Source organism: Geospiza fortis, unplaced genomic scaffold, assembly GCF_000277835.1.
Source record: "Geospiza fortis unplaced genomic scaffold, GeoFor_1.0 scaffold84, whole genome shotgun sequence".
NCBI classification, from domain to species: domain Eukaryota; kingdom Metazoa; phylum Chordata; class Aves; order Passeriformes; family Thraupidae; genus Geospiza; species Geospiza fortis.
This window is the reverse complement of record NW_005054363.1, coordinates 2248944-2264635: the sequence shown is the minus strand read 5'-3', so window position 1 is coordinate 2264635 and position 15692 is coordinate 2248944. Positions and strand designations below refer to the sequence as shown.

The following is a 15692-nucleotide window of genomic DNA, read 5'->3' as shown; positions in this document are numbered from 1 at the left end:
CTCCCCCGCCTTCCGCCATGGCGTGGGCCGAGCCCCCCCGGCCGCTCCGAGGACGTGTCCCGTTCATGCCCAGGCGAGCCCCACATTCAAGTTCTGCGCGTCTTAAACACGAAATAAACTTTAGCACGGTCGTGCTTCTCTCCACCAATAAACAATCTCAGCCTGTGGCACATTCACGCACTCACGCCCCGCTTTCCCCTCAGCTGAGCTAGGGCGGGTTGGAAAATCGGGGGAGGAAACAGCGCTTTGAGAAAGCACTCCAGAAGCAGGTGCCCTCCGCAGGACGTGGATTTTCCTGATATGCTGGCAAATACTGACCTTACAGAGGTACACAATAAACGCACAGATTTACAATACACACATCAGATTTTTTCCTAAGTGTATGAGGGAAATCAGATGCCTACTAGCCTAGAACAGCTACCAAACTTGAGACAAGAAAATGTTGGTAGCCACTGAATAAGTAACTTGAGTTAGCATTTAATGTTTGGGAAAAGAAAAAAGGATTCTGAAGCCTGGAAGAAGTCTGAAAAGAAAGTGACTGTACCATTTTGCTCCAGCCAACATTATTAGTACCAAGATAGAAGTGAAACTTCTGACAGAGCTGGTGAGTGCCCTGGGTTTTTATCAGTGGTGTGGACTGTAAAAGGAAGAGATAAGAAGTTCCCAGGGATGCATAGATAACTGCAAGGAAAGGACCTTAGTTCAGCAAAACTGTTCAATTCATTGTTCATTCCATAACTCTCAGAACTCCATGAACGTTTCCGGGGGAGGGACAAGCCCAGAGCTGTTTCTTTTAGTGAAGCTTTAGTAGCCACGTTACCCATAGTAATCAATAACAAGGCACTAAGGGAACCAACCCTTTTTACAATTGGTGTAATGAGATGGAAAAATTGTCAACATCGCTACTTAGACTTTTTAAAGGCCTGTGACAGAAAAGAAAAACTCTCTTCATCAACAACAGCCTGTTGAAGGGAGTTTTTTTTAGATTGTTTAAAGCTTTTTTCTTTCATTGTCAGCAGTGTCAGATCCTTATTCTGCATCCATAATTTGAAACAGCTGAATATTTTCTCATCACGGTGTGCTAGGAGACTAAAAAAACACATACACAATAGACAATAAAGCCTTGAAAAAAAATATTTGAATGTACCTAGACAAATTCTGTGACTGTGATTTTTTTCTTCTTCTTAAATAGGTAGGTGACACACTACACTAAAATTGCTTGTTATCTGTTTTGGAGATCCTGATAATTCCAAAACGCAGGAACTGAAGCAGAACTGAAGGAGTGCACCAGTTGGTAAAGCACAAGGCACCCGTGTATTGGTGAAGAGCTGTGTTGTTAAAATGTGGGCTCAGAACTGGAGGATTAACTTGCTTTGCACATCTGCAGGGGAAAATGGCTCACAGCCAGTAGTAAAATATGCTTATAGAAAAAAATGCAGGATTAAATTAATGGGACAAAATTCAACTCAAGGCCAGAAGGAAAGGGAACTTGGTATTTATTTTAAACACAACCCATTTCAGTCCCTCATGTTGAATCTGATAGATTTCACCCAGCTGTGTTTTCACACCCATGTGCTCACAAGCACCAAGAAGCCCATGCCAAAGCAGCTACTCCAGGCGGGCTGGGGGTCCCCATGGGAGAAAAGGAATGATGACGCTTGAGTAAGTGCCATGTGTCTGGGGTTCTTCCTTGGCAGTGGAAAACTTGTTCATTGTGCTGGTTTGGGCAGGCATGGAGTTAATTTTCTTCACAGTGTCTGGTATGGGGCTTTGTTTTTGATTTGTGCCTGATACACTGTTGATTACTCAGGGATGTTTCAGCTGTTGCTGAGCAGCCCTTGCACAGAGTCAAGGCTTTTTCTGCTCTCAGCCCACCAGGGAGCAGGCTAGGGGTGCACAAGGAGTTGGGAGGGGGGGACATAGGTGAGACAGCTGATCCCAAATGGCCATAGAGACATCCCACCCCATATGACATTGAACTCAGGAATTAATCTGTAGTGGGGAGGAAGGTCAGCCAGAGCAGCAGTTGCTTGGGGGCTGGCTGGGCATCTGTCACTGATGAGCAATTAGGCTTTTGGCAACACTTTCCTTATTTAGGGCTTTTTTATATTTGCTTGCCTTTTTTTAGCTTTTTAAATTTTTTTTTCCTGTCTGTTTGTTTGAAGGTGGGCATGGTGGTGATGCCGGTTTGTTTTTTGTTGTTGTTGTTGTTGTTTTATTTGGCAAATTATGTTTATCTCAACCCCACAAGTTATTGCATTTTTACCCTTCCAGTTCTCTCCCCTATCCCATTAGGAGGGGGATGAACAGGTGCCTGTGTGGGGCTGAGCTGCCTGCCAGGGTTAAATACCAGATAAAAATACCCGAGCCACCCAGGTATCCATCAACTAGTACAAGGTGATGTTCCAACATAATCTTGCTTACCTCATCACCCATAAATCGTAGGGAGGGTTGTTACCTGTGTGTGTTTCCTCATTTCAGTAACTTTTTGGCCTTTTTCCATGCCTGGGATAAGAAGCACTAGGCACACACTATGCTGGAACCCTGCTGCCATCCTCCTGCTATTAGACCTCGGGTCCTCTGCTGACAAGTCATCCTACCATGGCCTTATCAGAGCTCTGTCCTCCTGGTCTTGGTGTAAACAGCACATTCCTCAGCATTTACTAGTTTGATTGCTCTTAGTCATGTCCTCAGTTATCAATTCATGCTGTTCCTTAAAACTGTGCTGCTGCTTGTGCTTTCACGTAAATAATTCTCACTTATACTTCATTCAAACCATTCTTAATGTCTCTGTTTCAGCTTCCCGGAGCAGTGTGACATGGACAGGTCTTTATAACAGACCTATGTCCAAATGTTGAAGTGCAGCCTGGCAAATAGAGACCATTGACAGAGTCTTTCTACAAGATTTCCCAAACCTATTGGTGTCATAGTGGTATTATTCAACATTTTCACTGGTATTCCAGAAACAAATGTGACAAAACCCTGCCTATTTAAATTGCATGTAAACAAAGGTCAGTCTCTTCTGTTTTAATTGCACCATACCTCTAAACATAGTATGCTATTGTCTATTGCTAGTGTAATCACCTACAAAGTCGTACTTCTAGGAACAGGAAAAGAACTTAAATATACACATTATGTCCTGGTAAATAGCACAAATGAAATGGATTTAAGGAATCTTCTGAACATGGAGCTTCCCATAAACAAACTTCTAATGTAATTCTGTGGCAAAGAGCACTACTGCAGGAAGTGGATGTAAACAGAATGTGTTGTGGTGGCTTTATACCTTGTCCTACAGAACCTGTGAAACCACTGTTAAACCACTCTGTTACTGGGTCAACACCAGGGCTGAGGTTTTGAAATGTTGTACTGAAGAACTGATACAAGGGCCACAAAAATTCATACTCAAGGAATATGTGGTAGGAGATCTGGGGAACATCACTTCAACTTACCAAGTAAAAAATTGAGGAGTGAACAACCCAAAATCAGTTTTTTCTAAGTGAATAGAGAATGCTGCAAAGCTTTTATAGTTTGGTTAAGAAAGACATAATAGAGATTGGATACTGAAGCAAGGCAAATTCAGACTAGAAATTCAAATCAGATTCTTAATCCCTGTCAACAACTACATTAAGCACTATCAACTGTGCTGAATACCAAAGGTATTGATGCAGTGTTGTTTAATTACAATTTTATTTCAGTTATGGTTAACCTAGTTCAGAGCTAGTGGTCTCTCTTAGGTCTAAGTGCTAAAACCAAAACTTGAAATCCTGAAATCATTAGCTGTCTTAAGCTAATGTTAGTTACTGTTAACCTATTCTGTTTCATGGCTATTTTATAATAATGTTTTGGAAAAACTGAGGAATGCAGTCTGTAACATGATAATTTTAGAAAGTGGTCTTCTTGACTGGGTTTTAACTCAGGACAGCACGTTGATACTTACCACAAGACTTGTGTTCAACAGCTAGATTTCAGCCTGGCATTAATCACAGCAGAAACTTGTATCACAAGCACTGGGGAAGCAGTTTCCAGGCAACTACATCCTAATACTTCTAGTGTTTGAAGTGGTTTGAAATTTATAAATGAAGAAATTCCTAGGATACTTCTTTGAGAGAGCAGTGTCTTGCATGCATATTCTAGAACTTCAATCTTGTTCCTTTTCTCTGCCTCTACTTTTCAGGTAGCAACAAGAACTGTTTTGGGTGGTACTTATCAGCTTCTGCAACACAGGTATGTAATTTGGTCCATGCAGCATTAAAGTTATATTTTGTCTCATCCTGTCAAAAGCAACAAAGTCCTGGGCTGAAGTTCTTAGAAGCTGGAACTCCTTAACTGAATTTCACCCATGATGTGTCTTGTGTCCTGATTTGTCATTTTTAAACTGTTCAAACTTCATATAGCATGTCCTAGGAATGGCTGCAAGTTCTTGTAGCCATTCTTGTTCTGGCTCTGAGTGGGGCTGTACTGCAAACTATACAAACATTTAAATTATAAGTATGTGACAAAATTTGCAGTATACTTTGTTGTCTTCTTTAATTGTAAAAGCTGTTTATTGAGGTGTGGTCCTCCCAAAGCTTGTAAGTCTTTAATTCTGGCTTTTTTTTTCGCCTTCTACCAAATTGCAAGTACACATGACATTACATCAGAGTTATTTGTCAAGCAGTTACATATTTGATAGAAAACATTTAAATTCAACTTATTTCAACACCATTTGCTTAATCCATTTATTTTGTATATTTTAATTAATTTTTATTCATTTAATTTAAGACTAATATATATCAGGTTGACTCTATCCTAAGCTAGTTATATCACTATATGTAAATTAAGATGTGAACAGATAAGATGTGAACAGATCTCCCTCATTTCTTAGCAGGATGTGTTATATTGCCATTGAAGTTTACAAATTCCTGCCCAAAACCTGCACTAAATTGTTGTTTCCCTTTTTTGTGTATTGCATGCAATTAATATATACAGTTGTCATCAGAACCATTTTTCAGGTCCTATATTTAAGAATAATTGATAAATTTTTAATTTATCTATTGGCAGTATTAGCATCTTACTATCATGGAATATTCTGAGTTGGAAAAGACCCACAAGAATCATAAGAGGCATCATCCTGCTTCCTGACCTGCCTCAGGCCTGGCTTCTTCCTTACTGAAACCTTAATTCTTTAAAAACTCCTTGCTAGGAGAACTGAACCACTACTTGATAGATTGGCTGTGTTTCATCATCTCTGTTCCATCTGTTTGTTCTGGTTACCAGATATGTCAAACTGCTGTTAAAAAAACCCCAAAATTGTGATGCACTACAGTGAAAGTTAAATGACACCTCTGTATCCCAAATAATTTCAAACACAATTAATATGACTCCAGCTTCACCCCGATACAAAATGTGGCAGCACCTGTTAGGAGGATGTGGCAATGGTTTCATACTGTACAACTGCATTGCATAACAGCAGGAGTGAAAAATACATATTTAATCATGAGAAGGGAAAAGATAAGTCAGGTGCAATGTGTCCCTTCTGCCTGGACTGACCTTTCTGCTTTTGAGTCAGCTCACTTTCGGCCGCCTGGCTGCTGAAATATTTTTCGTTCTGTCTGTATCATTGCTTTCTTTAGATAAAGTCCGCTGGTCTTTCTCCTCACCAGTCCCTCTGCAAGACCCAGTCCTGAACACTCTTTTTTGGCCATCTTCATTCTTTTCAGATCCGGGGGCATTCCAGGGGGAAACAAAAGGTAGTTTTCTTCCCTGTGGATAAGCCATTTAGCCAAAGTCCCTCTCTGTGTTCAGCTGCTCTTTCAAAGCACATGTCAGCAGCATTGATGTTCAAACAATAGCCATGGTCAGCACCAGACAGAACATCTTAAAATGGCATGGTTCAGCTCATCGTGTTAAAGGTGAGCTAGACACAAATATGTTGAACTGTGCGCTTGTACTACAATGGTGCCCTAAGTCTCACCTCAGTCCATTCTGACCATGGGCATCTTGCACCAGAAGATGTGCCTTCCTTCTTATTAATAACCCCATGAAGCAAAAGTGGTAGTGAGGATCCTTCGTGGACAGTATCCATCTCTGCACAAGATTTCTGAACATACTGGGATTTTTTTTCTGTAGTAGGCAATATTTGCCCCATGAAAAACCTCTGGGATCTCAGCTGAGTTCAATTGAACACTAACACTTTTTTTTTTTCTGGAAAGGTTTGTTGGCCTTCAGAGGAACTCCTCAAGGAGGAGCTCCTCGAGGGCTATTGGATGGAGTATTTCAAGCCTCAGGCAGATACCCAGCATCAGCTGTTACCAAGTGAACCATGAAGGAAAAGGTCAGTGTGAATATTAACAAAACCACCTATGGCTGAGAGGCAGTGTTAGAAGTTCGGGTTATTTGATAACAGAAAGAATAGGAAGTCATTTTAGTAGAATGCAGGAACTGCTTCTTGTCTCCAGGAACTGTAAATGAATGGATATGGGAGCAAGAGGATGATACTTTGTTCTTTAACCATATTTTCTCATCCCCTTTTAAGAATGTTCTCAAAACCCAAATAAAATCTATCTGTTTCGATATGAGGCTTAATGTACTTGGGGATGCTTTTTTTTGGGACACACCAATAAGTATAGAGAGGTGGTAATAGACAAGCAATGTGATTTTATCAGAAAGGAAATTTCAAAGTACAAAACAATTCAGTATGTACGCTGTATTGAAAAAGGTATTTCTGTTTCTTATGGAGAGAATGCAGATAAACCATTTCTGCTTGGACATACTTGATTTTTTACCATAAGCAAAAGAGAGGTTTTGCTGCAGCAGTAGCAGGACTTGGTTAAGAAAGCATTTCTGACCAATACTATGTTAGTTAAAAAGAATTTTTAAATGCCCTAGAGACTGCTATTAATAATGCACTGGTTTCTTGTAACAATATACAAGGTTAAATATGGAACTTAAGAGTTTTTAACTCCAGTGTTGAAACAGATAAATGTGGGCCCTATTGTAGTACTTGCTTCATCTGAAGCTTTGACAGTTTTGGATGGATAAGCCTGGATTAACTTCTGATACACAAAGCATCAGTTCTCAGCCCCTCCAGTTCAAGCAGTTTCAAAGCTGATGCTACATTTGTTCTCTGGAAGATGATTTTTCAGCCTGGTTTTAAAATGTTCAAGGGTCTTAAGGGCTTTCCACAGTAACAAGCATTTTTTGTCATTTTCCATAATAACATCCATTTTAGGCTGCTTTTTTTCTGAGCTTTTACCCATAGCTAGCTAGGAGTGTTTTAAACAGCTTTTCTTTTGACCAAATGTAATTGCTTGTTTATGGAAGAAAGCACTACATGCAAGCTAATCTGTTCTGCATTAGTTTCCAAACAAACAAAAAATAGAGCAATTAATTCTGCTTGCATGCCCTTTGCCTCTTTTTTTTTCTTTTGCTCTTTAGTATAGATTATAGGGAAATCTTGCTCTGCTTTTGCACCGTGAAGGGACTGCTTCTGTTATAGAAAATGTTTCCTGCATATGTAGTGTATCTGTTGTCTAGGTTGAGCAATTTGAAATCATTCTTTTGTTCATGTAGCATGTGTGTGGGATCACTAGATTTACAATGTGCTGACTGATGATCTCCTTATAAGCAGACTTGATGTTTTAGAATGATATTGTAAAGAATTTTAGAATGGTACATGTATTGACTTGATATTTTATCATCATATTATATAGCTTTTTTGGGGTAAAGGAGTACAAATTTTAAGTGTGAAAATCTGATTGATATCTGCAAAGATTCATAGCTATTCTGTTTTTACAGATGGAAAAGTTTAGATGATTCACTGAAGTGTCAGTGTGTCAATAGCAAAGAAAGAAATAGCAAAGCTGTGAGTTTTGGACCCTGTTTTCAACCCATTAGGCCTGTTACTGACTGACTAATAACAGCTTTTTGTGTAAAACTTGTTCATTTATAAAACTGCACAGTCAAAAAATAACTACACACTCTGCAAACTTTGACAGCTCAGAAAGCAGTGAAAATTAAGCCTTGCTTAATATACAAAATACAACCTTTGATTAGGCAGCATATTATCTTTAAACATTTAAACTGCTATAAAAATAGTGGTAGGTTTTGTGATCATTACCGTCTTCATACCTAGCAGTCATGCTTACCAGAAGAACCTTGAGCTCAATTTTGTGTCTTTTGCTGCAGTAAAGATATTGAGGTGCTGGAGTGCCTCCAGAGAAGGGCAACAGAGCTGCTCAAAGGTCTGAAACCTATATCCCTTGAGGAGTGGAGGAGGGTTGTAGGATTATTTATCCTGGAGAAAAGGGGGCTCAGGGGAAGCCTTCTCACTTCCTACAACTGTCTGAAAGAAGGTTACAGCAAGGTGAGGGTGGTCTCTTTTCCAAGGTAACAGGTGATAGGAGGAAATAGGCTCAAGTTGTGACAGGGAAGGTTTAGACTGGATATTAGGAAAAATTTCTTCACGGAAAGGGCTATAACATGTTGGAGCAGGCTCCCCAGGGAAGTGGTTGAGTCACCATCCCTGGAGGTATTTAAAAGATGGGTAGATTCCATGATTCTAAGTAGTGGAAACTTCAGGAGCTCAATCATGTAATATCCTTTATTCTCCTTCCCATTGCAACCTCCCCTCAGCAAAAGGATTTTAGGCAGAAAGTGAGAGATGGCAATTTGGTTTCCAATCTTATGAGAGTAGGAGGGAGAAACAAAGATAAAAAGACCCACTGATGGAAAGGAACCTATCTGCCAGGATTAGGGTTCTTTAAAACATCTGAATATAGATGTTTCCAGCCTCAGCTGCCAGAAAGTGAGTCTCTGTTGACTCTTCAGGATAGCTTTCAGCACCAGAACTGCAGTCATTTTCATTGCAGAACTAAAATTTCTGTGTGGCTGATGCTACTTTTTTGATGAGGAATGTGCTACAAGGCCATGTGTTTGTTGGTATCTCCAGGAGACGTTTCTGACAAAGGGAATATGTTTCAACACATATGAATAAACATGTGCTTAAAAGAAAGAAATGGCTGGGTGGATTCCAACAACGAGTCTAGCCTGAGCAGGAACATGGCCAGCGATTTTGAGGAGCAGTCAGTAAGCTCTCAGGCTTTGCTTTTGTCCTTACATGAAAATATTCTTGTGGGATATGTTCAAGTATCTGTGGGATTTCCTCTGAAATTCACACTCCAAAGTTTTCAGCTAAGAAGTGGATTAATCTGACTGTATTTACAAAGTTATTTGTAGGTAGAGGCTGAAAAACCTGTTTGGTACTCTTTGCCCCTTACAACTGGCTTCCCAAAGAAAAAATGCAATTGCTGAAATACCTAAAATGAACACAATTCACTTCATCTTTAGAAAAAGTATTAACCTTCATGGTAAAATTCTTAATGATTTCCTAAAAAACTATTTCCCTGTCATTAGGTATGTGCCCTGTAATTCTGCATAACAGCATTGTTCAATGTGAACATGCTGCTTCTCTTCTCTCTCTGATTCCTCTTGGAAGACAGTTTCCTGTTCCTTGGAAAAGTTTTTTTTATAGTGAGGGAAGCAGCAAGTGACCCAGCAACATGTTACGCTGACAAGTAGATTATTTATGTGCTGCAGTTTCAGTTTATGAAATATATTATGTAATTTCAGGTGGTTTATATACTGTCATATTGTAACCTTTGTATTGAATGCATTTACCCAGCTGCCTTTGCAAGAAGGAAAAAGCTGTCATTGGTTGGATGTCTCTTGTTGTGGTTTGGGGCTCCTTTTTTTCCTTTCTTTCTTTTTAAAATCTCCCACTCTCAGAAGAGGAAAATGGGTTGACCTATTGTATTTGTTTACACTTCCTGCTAAGTAACAGCAGATCCTAGGCTTTTTAAGTGTGAGAAAGTAAGAGGACCTCCCTTTTCTAGAAGCTGACAGAACAAAATAATTGGATTGTGTTGTGCTGCTTATTGGGAATCAGTTGCTCAGGAGTGTCGAGAACAAAGAAAGTAAGAATACAACTACCTAGATCAATAACATCCTCACGCATCTTTTTGCTAATTTGGACAAATATCACAACAATAATAAGGAGACTACTTAGAGAAGGTTAGAGGTGCTATTGGAAAAGACCAAAGAAAAGTAAAGAGACAGGGAAGCACTCAGGGGTACTGCAGTGCACAGGTGAATTATTCCAGTTGAGCCCTGGATGCTGTGATCTTTCAATAGCAACAAAACTGACCAAGACTTCTAAGATGAAATACAAAAATTGGCTTTATAGAGAATTAATGAGAGAGCAGCGAGGTAAGTGAATCTGTTAAAATCCAATTGCACATTAAATGCTGTCAGATACTTCTGTGAAAGTTTTCATTTAAATCTGAACAATACACAGGACAGGTCTGGATAGTGAAAAAAAGGAAGCTTTGTAACTTGTGGTGAAAATATGAATGTGGAAATAACATGAAAATCCATTTCAGGAAGAATGAATCCATCTGCAAACTTCTAACAGGACTTTAACAGGTAGACAGTGTCAGCTCTTGGTCTTTAGCTGCAGAATTTCCACACTGGAAAATTTGTCTTTAGAAAATTAAATTATGTTGTCCTGTTATCTGAAGTCAGATAAAAATATGTTATTTCCACTGTGGACATTGATGTCATCTGTAGTCAGGTATGCTTTGTACATCAGTGCTGCCTCACCCACCCCAAAAATTATATATAAAGTCAAAGGATGTTAGGATGCTTTCCCTTGAAAATGTGAGTATCCAGTCTTGTAAGGTAGTTTATTTGAGGATGGTGTGTGGATGTGGGTGTGGGTGTGTGGGTGTGTGTGTGTTGGGTGCATCACTTAAAAATAATCCCTTAAGTATCTTCACAATTTAAAATACAAGTTAAAAATCTCACATCAGTTCCTAAATATTGTGTCAGTTTAACTCCAGTCTTTTAACATCTGCTTGAATCAAAACACAGATTGGTCAAGAGATGACACTTGTACTTGCATGGTCCAGTCAACAACATGATTCATGTTGTAGGGCTGGTTACATAAGTTAACAAGATAATCCAGCCAGCTCTACCTAGCAGCTGCTATGTTGCTGACACTCTCTTGTGCTCTCCTTATAAAAAAAAGGTGAACAGAATTTGGCTAAAAACATGCTAGAACTGAAACTTCAGCAGACACAATGCAATGAGAAGATAAAAAGTTCACTCAAAAATGTCAGGTCTCATACCACAGATCTGAAGTTTCAGAAGAATAGGCATGCAGCTTTACAAAGAAAAAAGACTATTGAAGAGATGTTTGGATGGTTTCAAGGTGCTTTGAACAACATTCAGCATCCTTGCACTGCCTTAGGTGAGAGAGGTTGATGCTGTGTGTCAGGCAAATTCAAATTTAATATGAAGAAAAGCAGAGGTACATAATTCAAAATAAAAAAAAAGCTTTCACCACCCGCTGAAAGGCTTGAATCCTAGCTTGGGTGAAGAATACTCATACACTTGTTGTTTTTGTTTTTTTGGTTTTTTTTTCTTGAATACAGTCACATAGTTCAAGGGTAGAAATAGGTGTTTATCTGCAGTAGAAAGGAGTATGTAAATCAGGAGCTCTTTTGTTCTGCCCTACTTCCCTTGCCAGCTGCCCTTAATACTTATGCTAAGACTCCTATTTGTCTACCCCACATACCTGCTGGGAGTGCCCTCCCTTGGCAGGGAGAATCTCCCAGCCTCAGAGATGGGTTGCACAACACCTGACCATAAATCAGCATCAAATCTGGGATTACTGTGTGTGTTTCTGTTCTCCTTGTCTCATGCCTCACACATTGCGAAGGCACAAGACAATGACTGCTCACATTTGGCTGTGGCTGTGGTACAAAGACTCAGGCTGAAGGCTGGATCCACAAAGGCCTTTCAGGGCTGGAAGGAATGGTCACATCTCTAAGTCCAAAGTGAAGATTTTGAATGCCTCCTTGCAATTGTCACCTAAGGCTGGTTTCCATACAGACCTACATTTCCAGAACCAAGGTTCCCTATTAAATCCAGGCTTTGCACAAAAGATCCCCTTCAGATTCCCCAAGGGGAAAACCCATGGAAGGAATCAGCAGCAAAGGTGTTGTCTGGATGTAGATAGATGTAAAAAGAACTGGACAAGGGGTAAATCTGGCACTACCAAGGGAACAATGTTATCAGAGTAAATGAAACGGAAACAATCAGAGTTATCAACTTCAAGTTATGCTTTTGGCAAAACCAAAAGGAAAAAACCCACATCTTGGCAGGAGCGACTTCACAATGTATTATTTACCATGAACTCATTAGGTCTACATCTGCCATATTAGTTAACTCTGCATGTTGTCACAGGCACTGGTAATGAGCCAAAGACTTTTGCCATTGCTTTTGCCTGGCAGCTCCAGATAAATAGAATTCACTCATTTACTTTATTTAGCTACAAGTCTGTGCTCTAGTTCCCGTTCCCCTGCTTTACTCTCCACCCACATCCAGTGTGTGTACATAGAGATGTGCCAGAAAAGTCAAGTTCCTTGTGGGCCACAGCACATGAACTCTTTTCCTTTTTGTGGAGATGATTACTTTGAATGCTGCTGAGCTGGGCTGGCAGGCTGGGCTGGTAGAAACCTCTTTCTGTGCATGTCCCTGGTCCGGTTTAGAAAACTCCTGAAGAAGCAAGTACATATGTTTTAGGGCCAGAGTTGCTCCTTGCACAAAAGTTGAGTGAGCATCTCAAATACCAACCCATGTCACTATGCTTGCACAGTGCCCAGTAGCTGGACTGCTGCTGCTTGAAAGCACCTGAACTGCTGCAGTGACCCCTCATGCCCTCCTTCCCAGCAGTCCCCTTCTCCTCTAGACCATCCCACCTATTATTTGCTCTGCTTGCAAAACAGGACACAGTGCATGAGAGAAGTCAGAGCAAAAAAATCACTTTTCCCCCTGACATTCCCTATCTGGAAAGCAGGAATAAACTTTTCTTGGAAGGATGTATTATCTTGGGAGGGGTAGTTACTGGGAAGTGACAAGTGTTAGTGTCTGCCTACTACCATCATGAAAGCCCAATGGATTGTGGTTGTAGAACAAGATCCACTAGCCTTTGTTTAGGATGAATGAATGTACAACCTCACTCGGTTTGCAGCATCCCATGCAATATTGACTATCCCATGATGAGCTGCACACCCCTGCAAATTCTTTATTACAATTCTTCCAACCTAAAAAAATGAGTCAAAAACATCTATTAATATTTATAAATAACATGTAATCTGAACAGATAGTAATTTGCCCTCATTTTCTTTAAAATACTTCAATCTCAACTCAGGTTGTTCATCCTTAAATAATGAATAGTTGTTATCAATTATTCCATGTTATGGATTCACCTCACCAGCCCCTCTGAAATGATTGTATTCTTCCTTCCTAGGAGATGCAAGGAAACAATCTTACAGACCAAGCTACAACCTTTAACTGAGAATATTTGGAACGATCCCTCCTGTGGGAGGATCATTACAGCAGGAACACACAGCCTGGGAGGTTCCTGCAGGGCACTGATGGTAACTTTTGGACACGGGTGGTGGAAGAGTCATTAAGGATCTGTCCTGCTGGACCTTGAACTAAGAAAGAAGGACAGGTTTTAGCTAGGAGAACTGGGAGTAGTCTTGATTGTGGTAACCATGAGATGGTGGAGTATAGGATCCTGTGTGGAAGAAGCAGGACAGTGTTCTACTACACCTTGAAAATATGATTCTGTGACTTCAGGGTTTTGTAGAAAAAAGCAGAAATGCATTTCTGCATTTTTGTTTGCTGAGTATTTAACAGCCCTGCTGTGCACTGAGTACTCCTTAAAAGAGAGCCTCAGGGGGGAAACTTTTATCCTCTGAGAACAAATACTGTCCCTCCAACAAGTACAACCATAAAATAGCTCCACAGTGATCAGCCCTGTGGCATCCGCTTACTAAAGGACAGCAGAAGCCAATCCACCTCAGAAATAGCTGTGAAACCATTGTGTGTCTTTTTATCTCTCTCTGTGGGACAAATTAAAGTGTGTACTCAGCAGGGTGAATAATTTAATAATTTAGAGACCTTAAACATTGAAAGATAACCTGAGTGAAAGTCGGAGTGATCAAACTAGCTCATTTATCCCGAATTTTTGAGGAAACTTGTGTTTTTCCTTAACATCTGAATTCCAGTTGTATGTTGCTTTCTAGGAAGAAGCATCAAAGGCCTACTCTTTGTTTTCACTAAATGCATGGGTCTATATAAGATGTGCCTGGGAACTAACCTTTTGCCACCACTGGTCATGGAATGGGATGTTTCCCATTATTCAGGAAAGAAATGACATCTGTAATTCCATAATGTAACAGAAAATGGTTATAATATCTCAATTATTTCTGTAGATGAATGAGCCATTGGAGATTTCCAGTGCAGCATTCTTTACTGCATTACAGATTGCTTGTTTTGCTGGAGTAACCATAATAGAGAAACGCAACACTGCCTGTGCTGTGTGGCCATATATGTATATCCCCCTGGGAAGTGATACATGACTAGCATCAGCTGTGTCAGTGGAGCTTATACAGCAAGATTTATGTTTCTTACTGGAGAACTTGCTATAAATATAGCTGTAACCACCTACTCATGTTTTATCTGAAGAATTTATTCACTAATTTTTACAGTCAAGGGTATAGGTAACTGCTGAGGGGTTAGAGCTCCTTTGAGTAGATTACCCCCATCTAGATACAATTTAAGAAATCCAGGATCAGCTGTAGCTCTGTATCACAGAGCAGCCTTTAGCAGCTGAAGTGCTGACTGCAGATATTCCAAATTGCAATGCATTGCAATGCTTGTTTGATTTGTACCCAAGACAAAATGAACCTGTTCAGCAGCCAGGTAATTATTAAGTGCATGCCATAGAAAATGCTATTGGATTGGTTGCATAAACTAGACTGTACCACTGTATCTTCAGGCCTCAAAGAAGGAGCTCATTCTTCTTTCAGAAAATTCTTCTTTGATAATGTCTGTTACTGTTTTACTGTTTCCGCATTCTGAGTTCATTCGAGCCTTAGTAACATGTAGCTTCCCTTAGCTGTTCTTCTGGTCAGCCTTACACTCTGGCTCTCCTGCTCATGCTAAACTTCTCATCCATTTATTCCATGTACATGGCTCAGTAAGGTGTGTGCATGAAACGTACATCATGATGTGTTGATGTGCATTCTCCCAGCTTTCCCGATGGCTTGTGGCACAAATGGCACACGGGACAGACATCTGCTGTGGACTGACCAAGAGATGGGCGAAGTGGGTCATAGAAACACAGAGTCACAGGATGGTTTGGGTTGGAAGAACTTAAAGTTCTTCTAGTTCCCATGCCGTGCTTTGGGCAGGGACACCTTCCGCTAGACCAGGTTGCTCAAAGCCCCATCCAGCCTTGGCCTCGAACACTTCCAGGGATGCATCCACATCTTCTGCAGGCAACTTCTCAGAAGCATCTGAGCCACAGGTCAGAGATCATTAGAAACCGGTGGCAGCAGCAATAGTCTAGGAGATGTGTTTCCTTGGCTCGAGAGGAGGGAACGAGGCAGAAAGCTGCTCTCCACACGGCGTGTATTCCACTTGCTTGTTAAGTTTTCCCTCACGCCGTTGACATCAAAGGGACAAGGTGGAGCTGGCAGCAGCGCAGGGCGCTCGGTTCAGCTGATGGCCCTGTCTCGGTGCTTGCTGGCGGCCGGAGAGCGAAGCGAGCCCCGAGCACAGGGGAGAGCCCTCGTTTG

The 15692-nt window shown here is 40.6% G+C and overlaps 1 protein-coding gene across 1 annotated transcript in view; it reads left to right on the top strand.

Moving 5' to 3' along the window:
- Positions 1–17: 17 nt before the first annotated feature.
- The window catches only part of LOC102036091 (solute carrier family 15 member 1-like), a 42447-nt gene continuing 26772 nt past the window's right edge, over positions 18–15692 (top strand). The window contains exons 1-3 of the mRNA XM_031059559.1: positions 18–73; positions 8167–8344; positions 15547–15687. Of these exons, the coding sequence (XP_030915419.1) occupies positions 18–73; positions 8167–8344; positions 15547–15687 (375 nt within the window). The remainder of the gene's footprint in view (positions 74–8166; positions 8345–15546; positions 15688–15692) is intronic.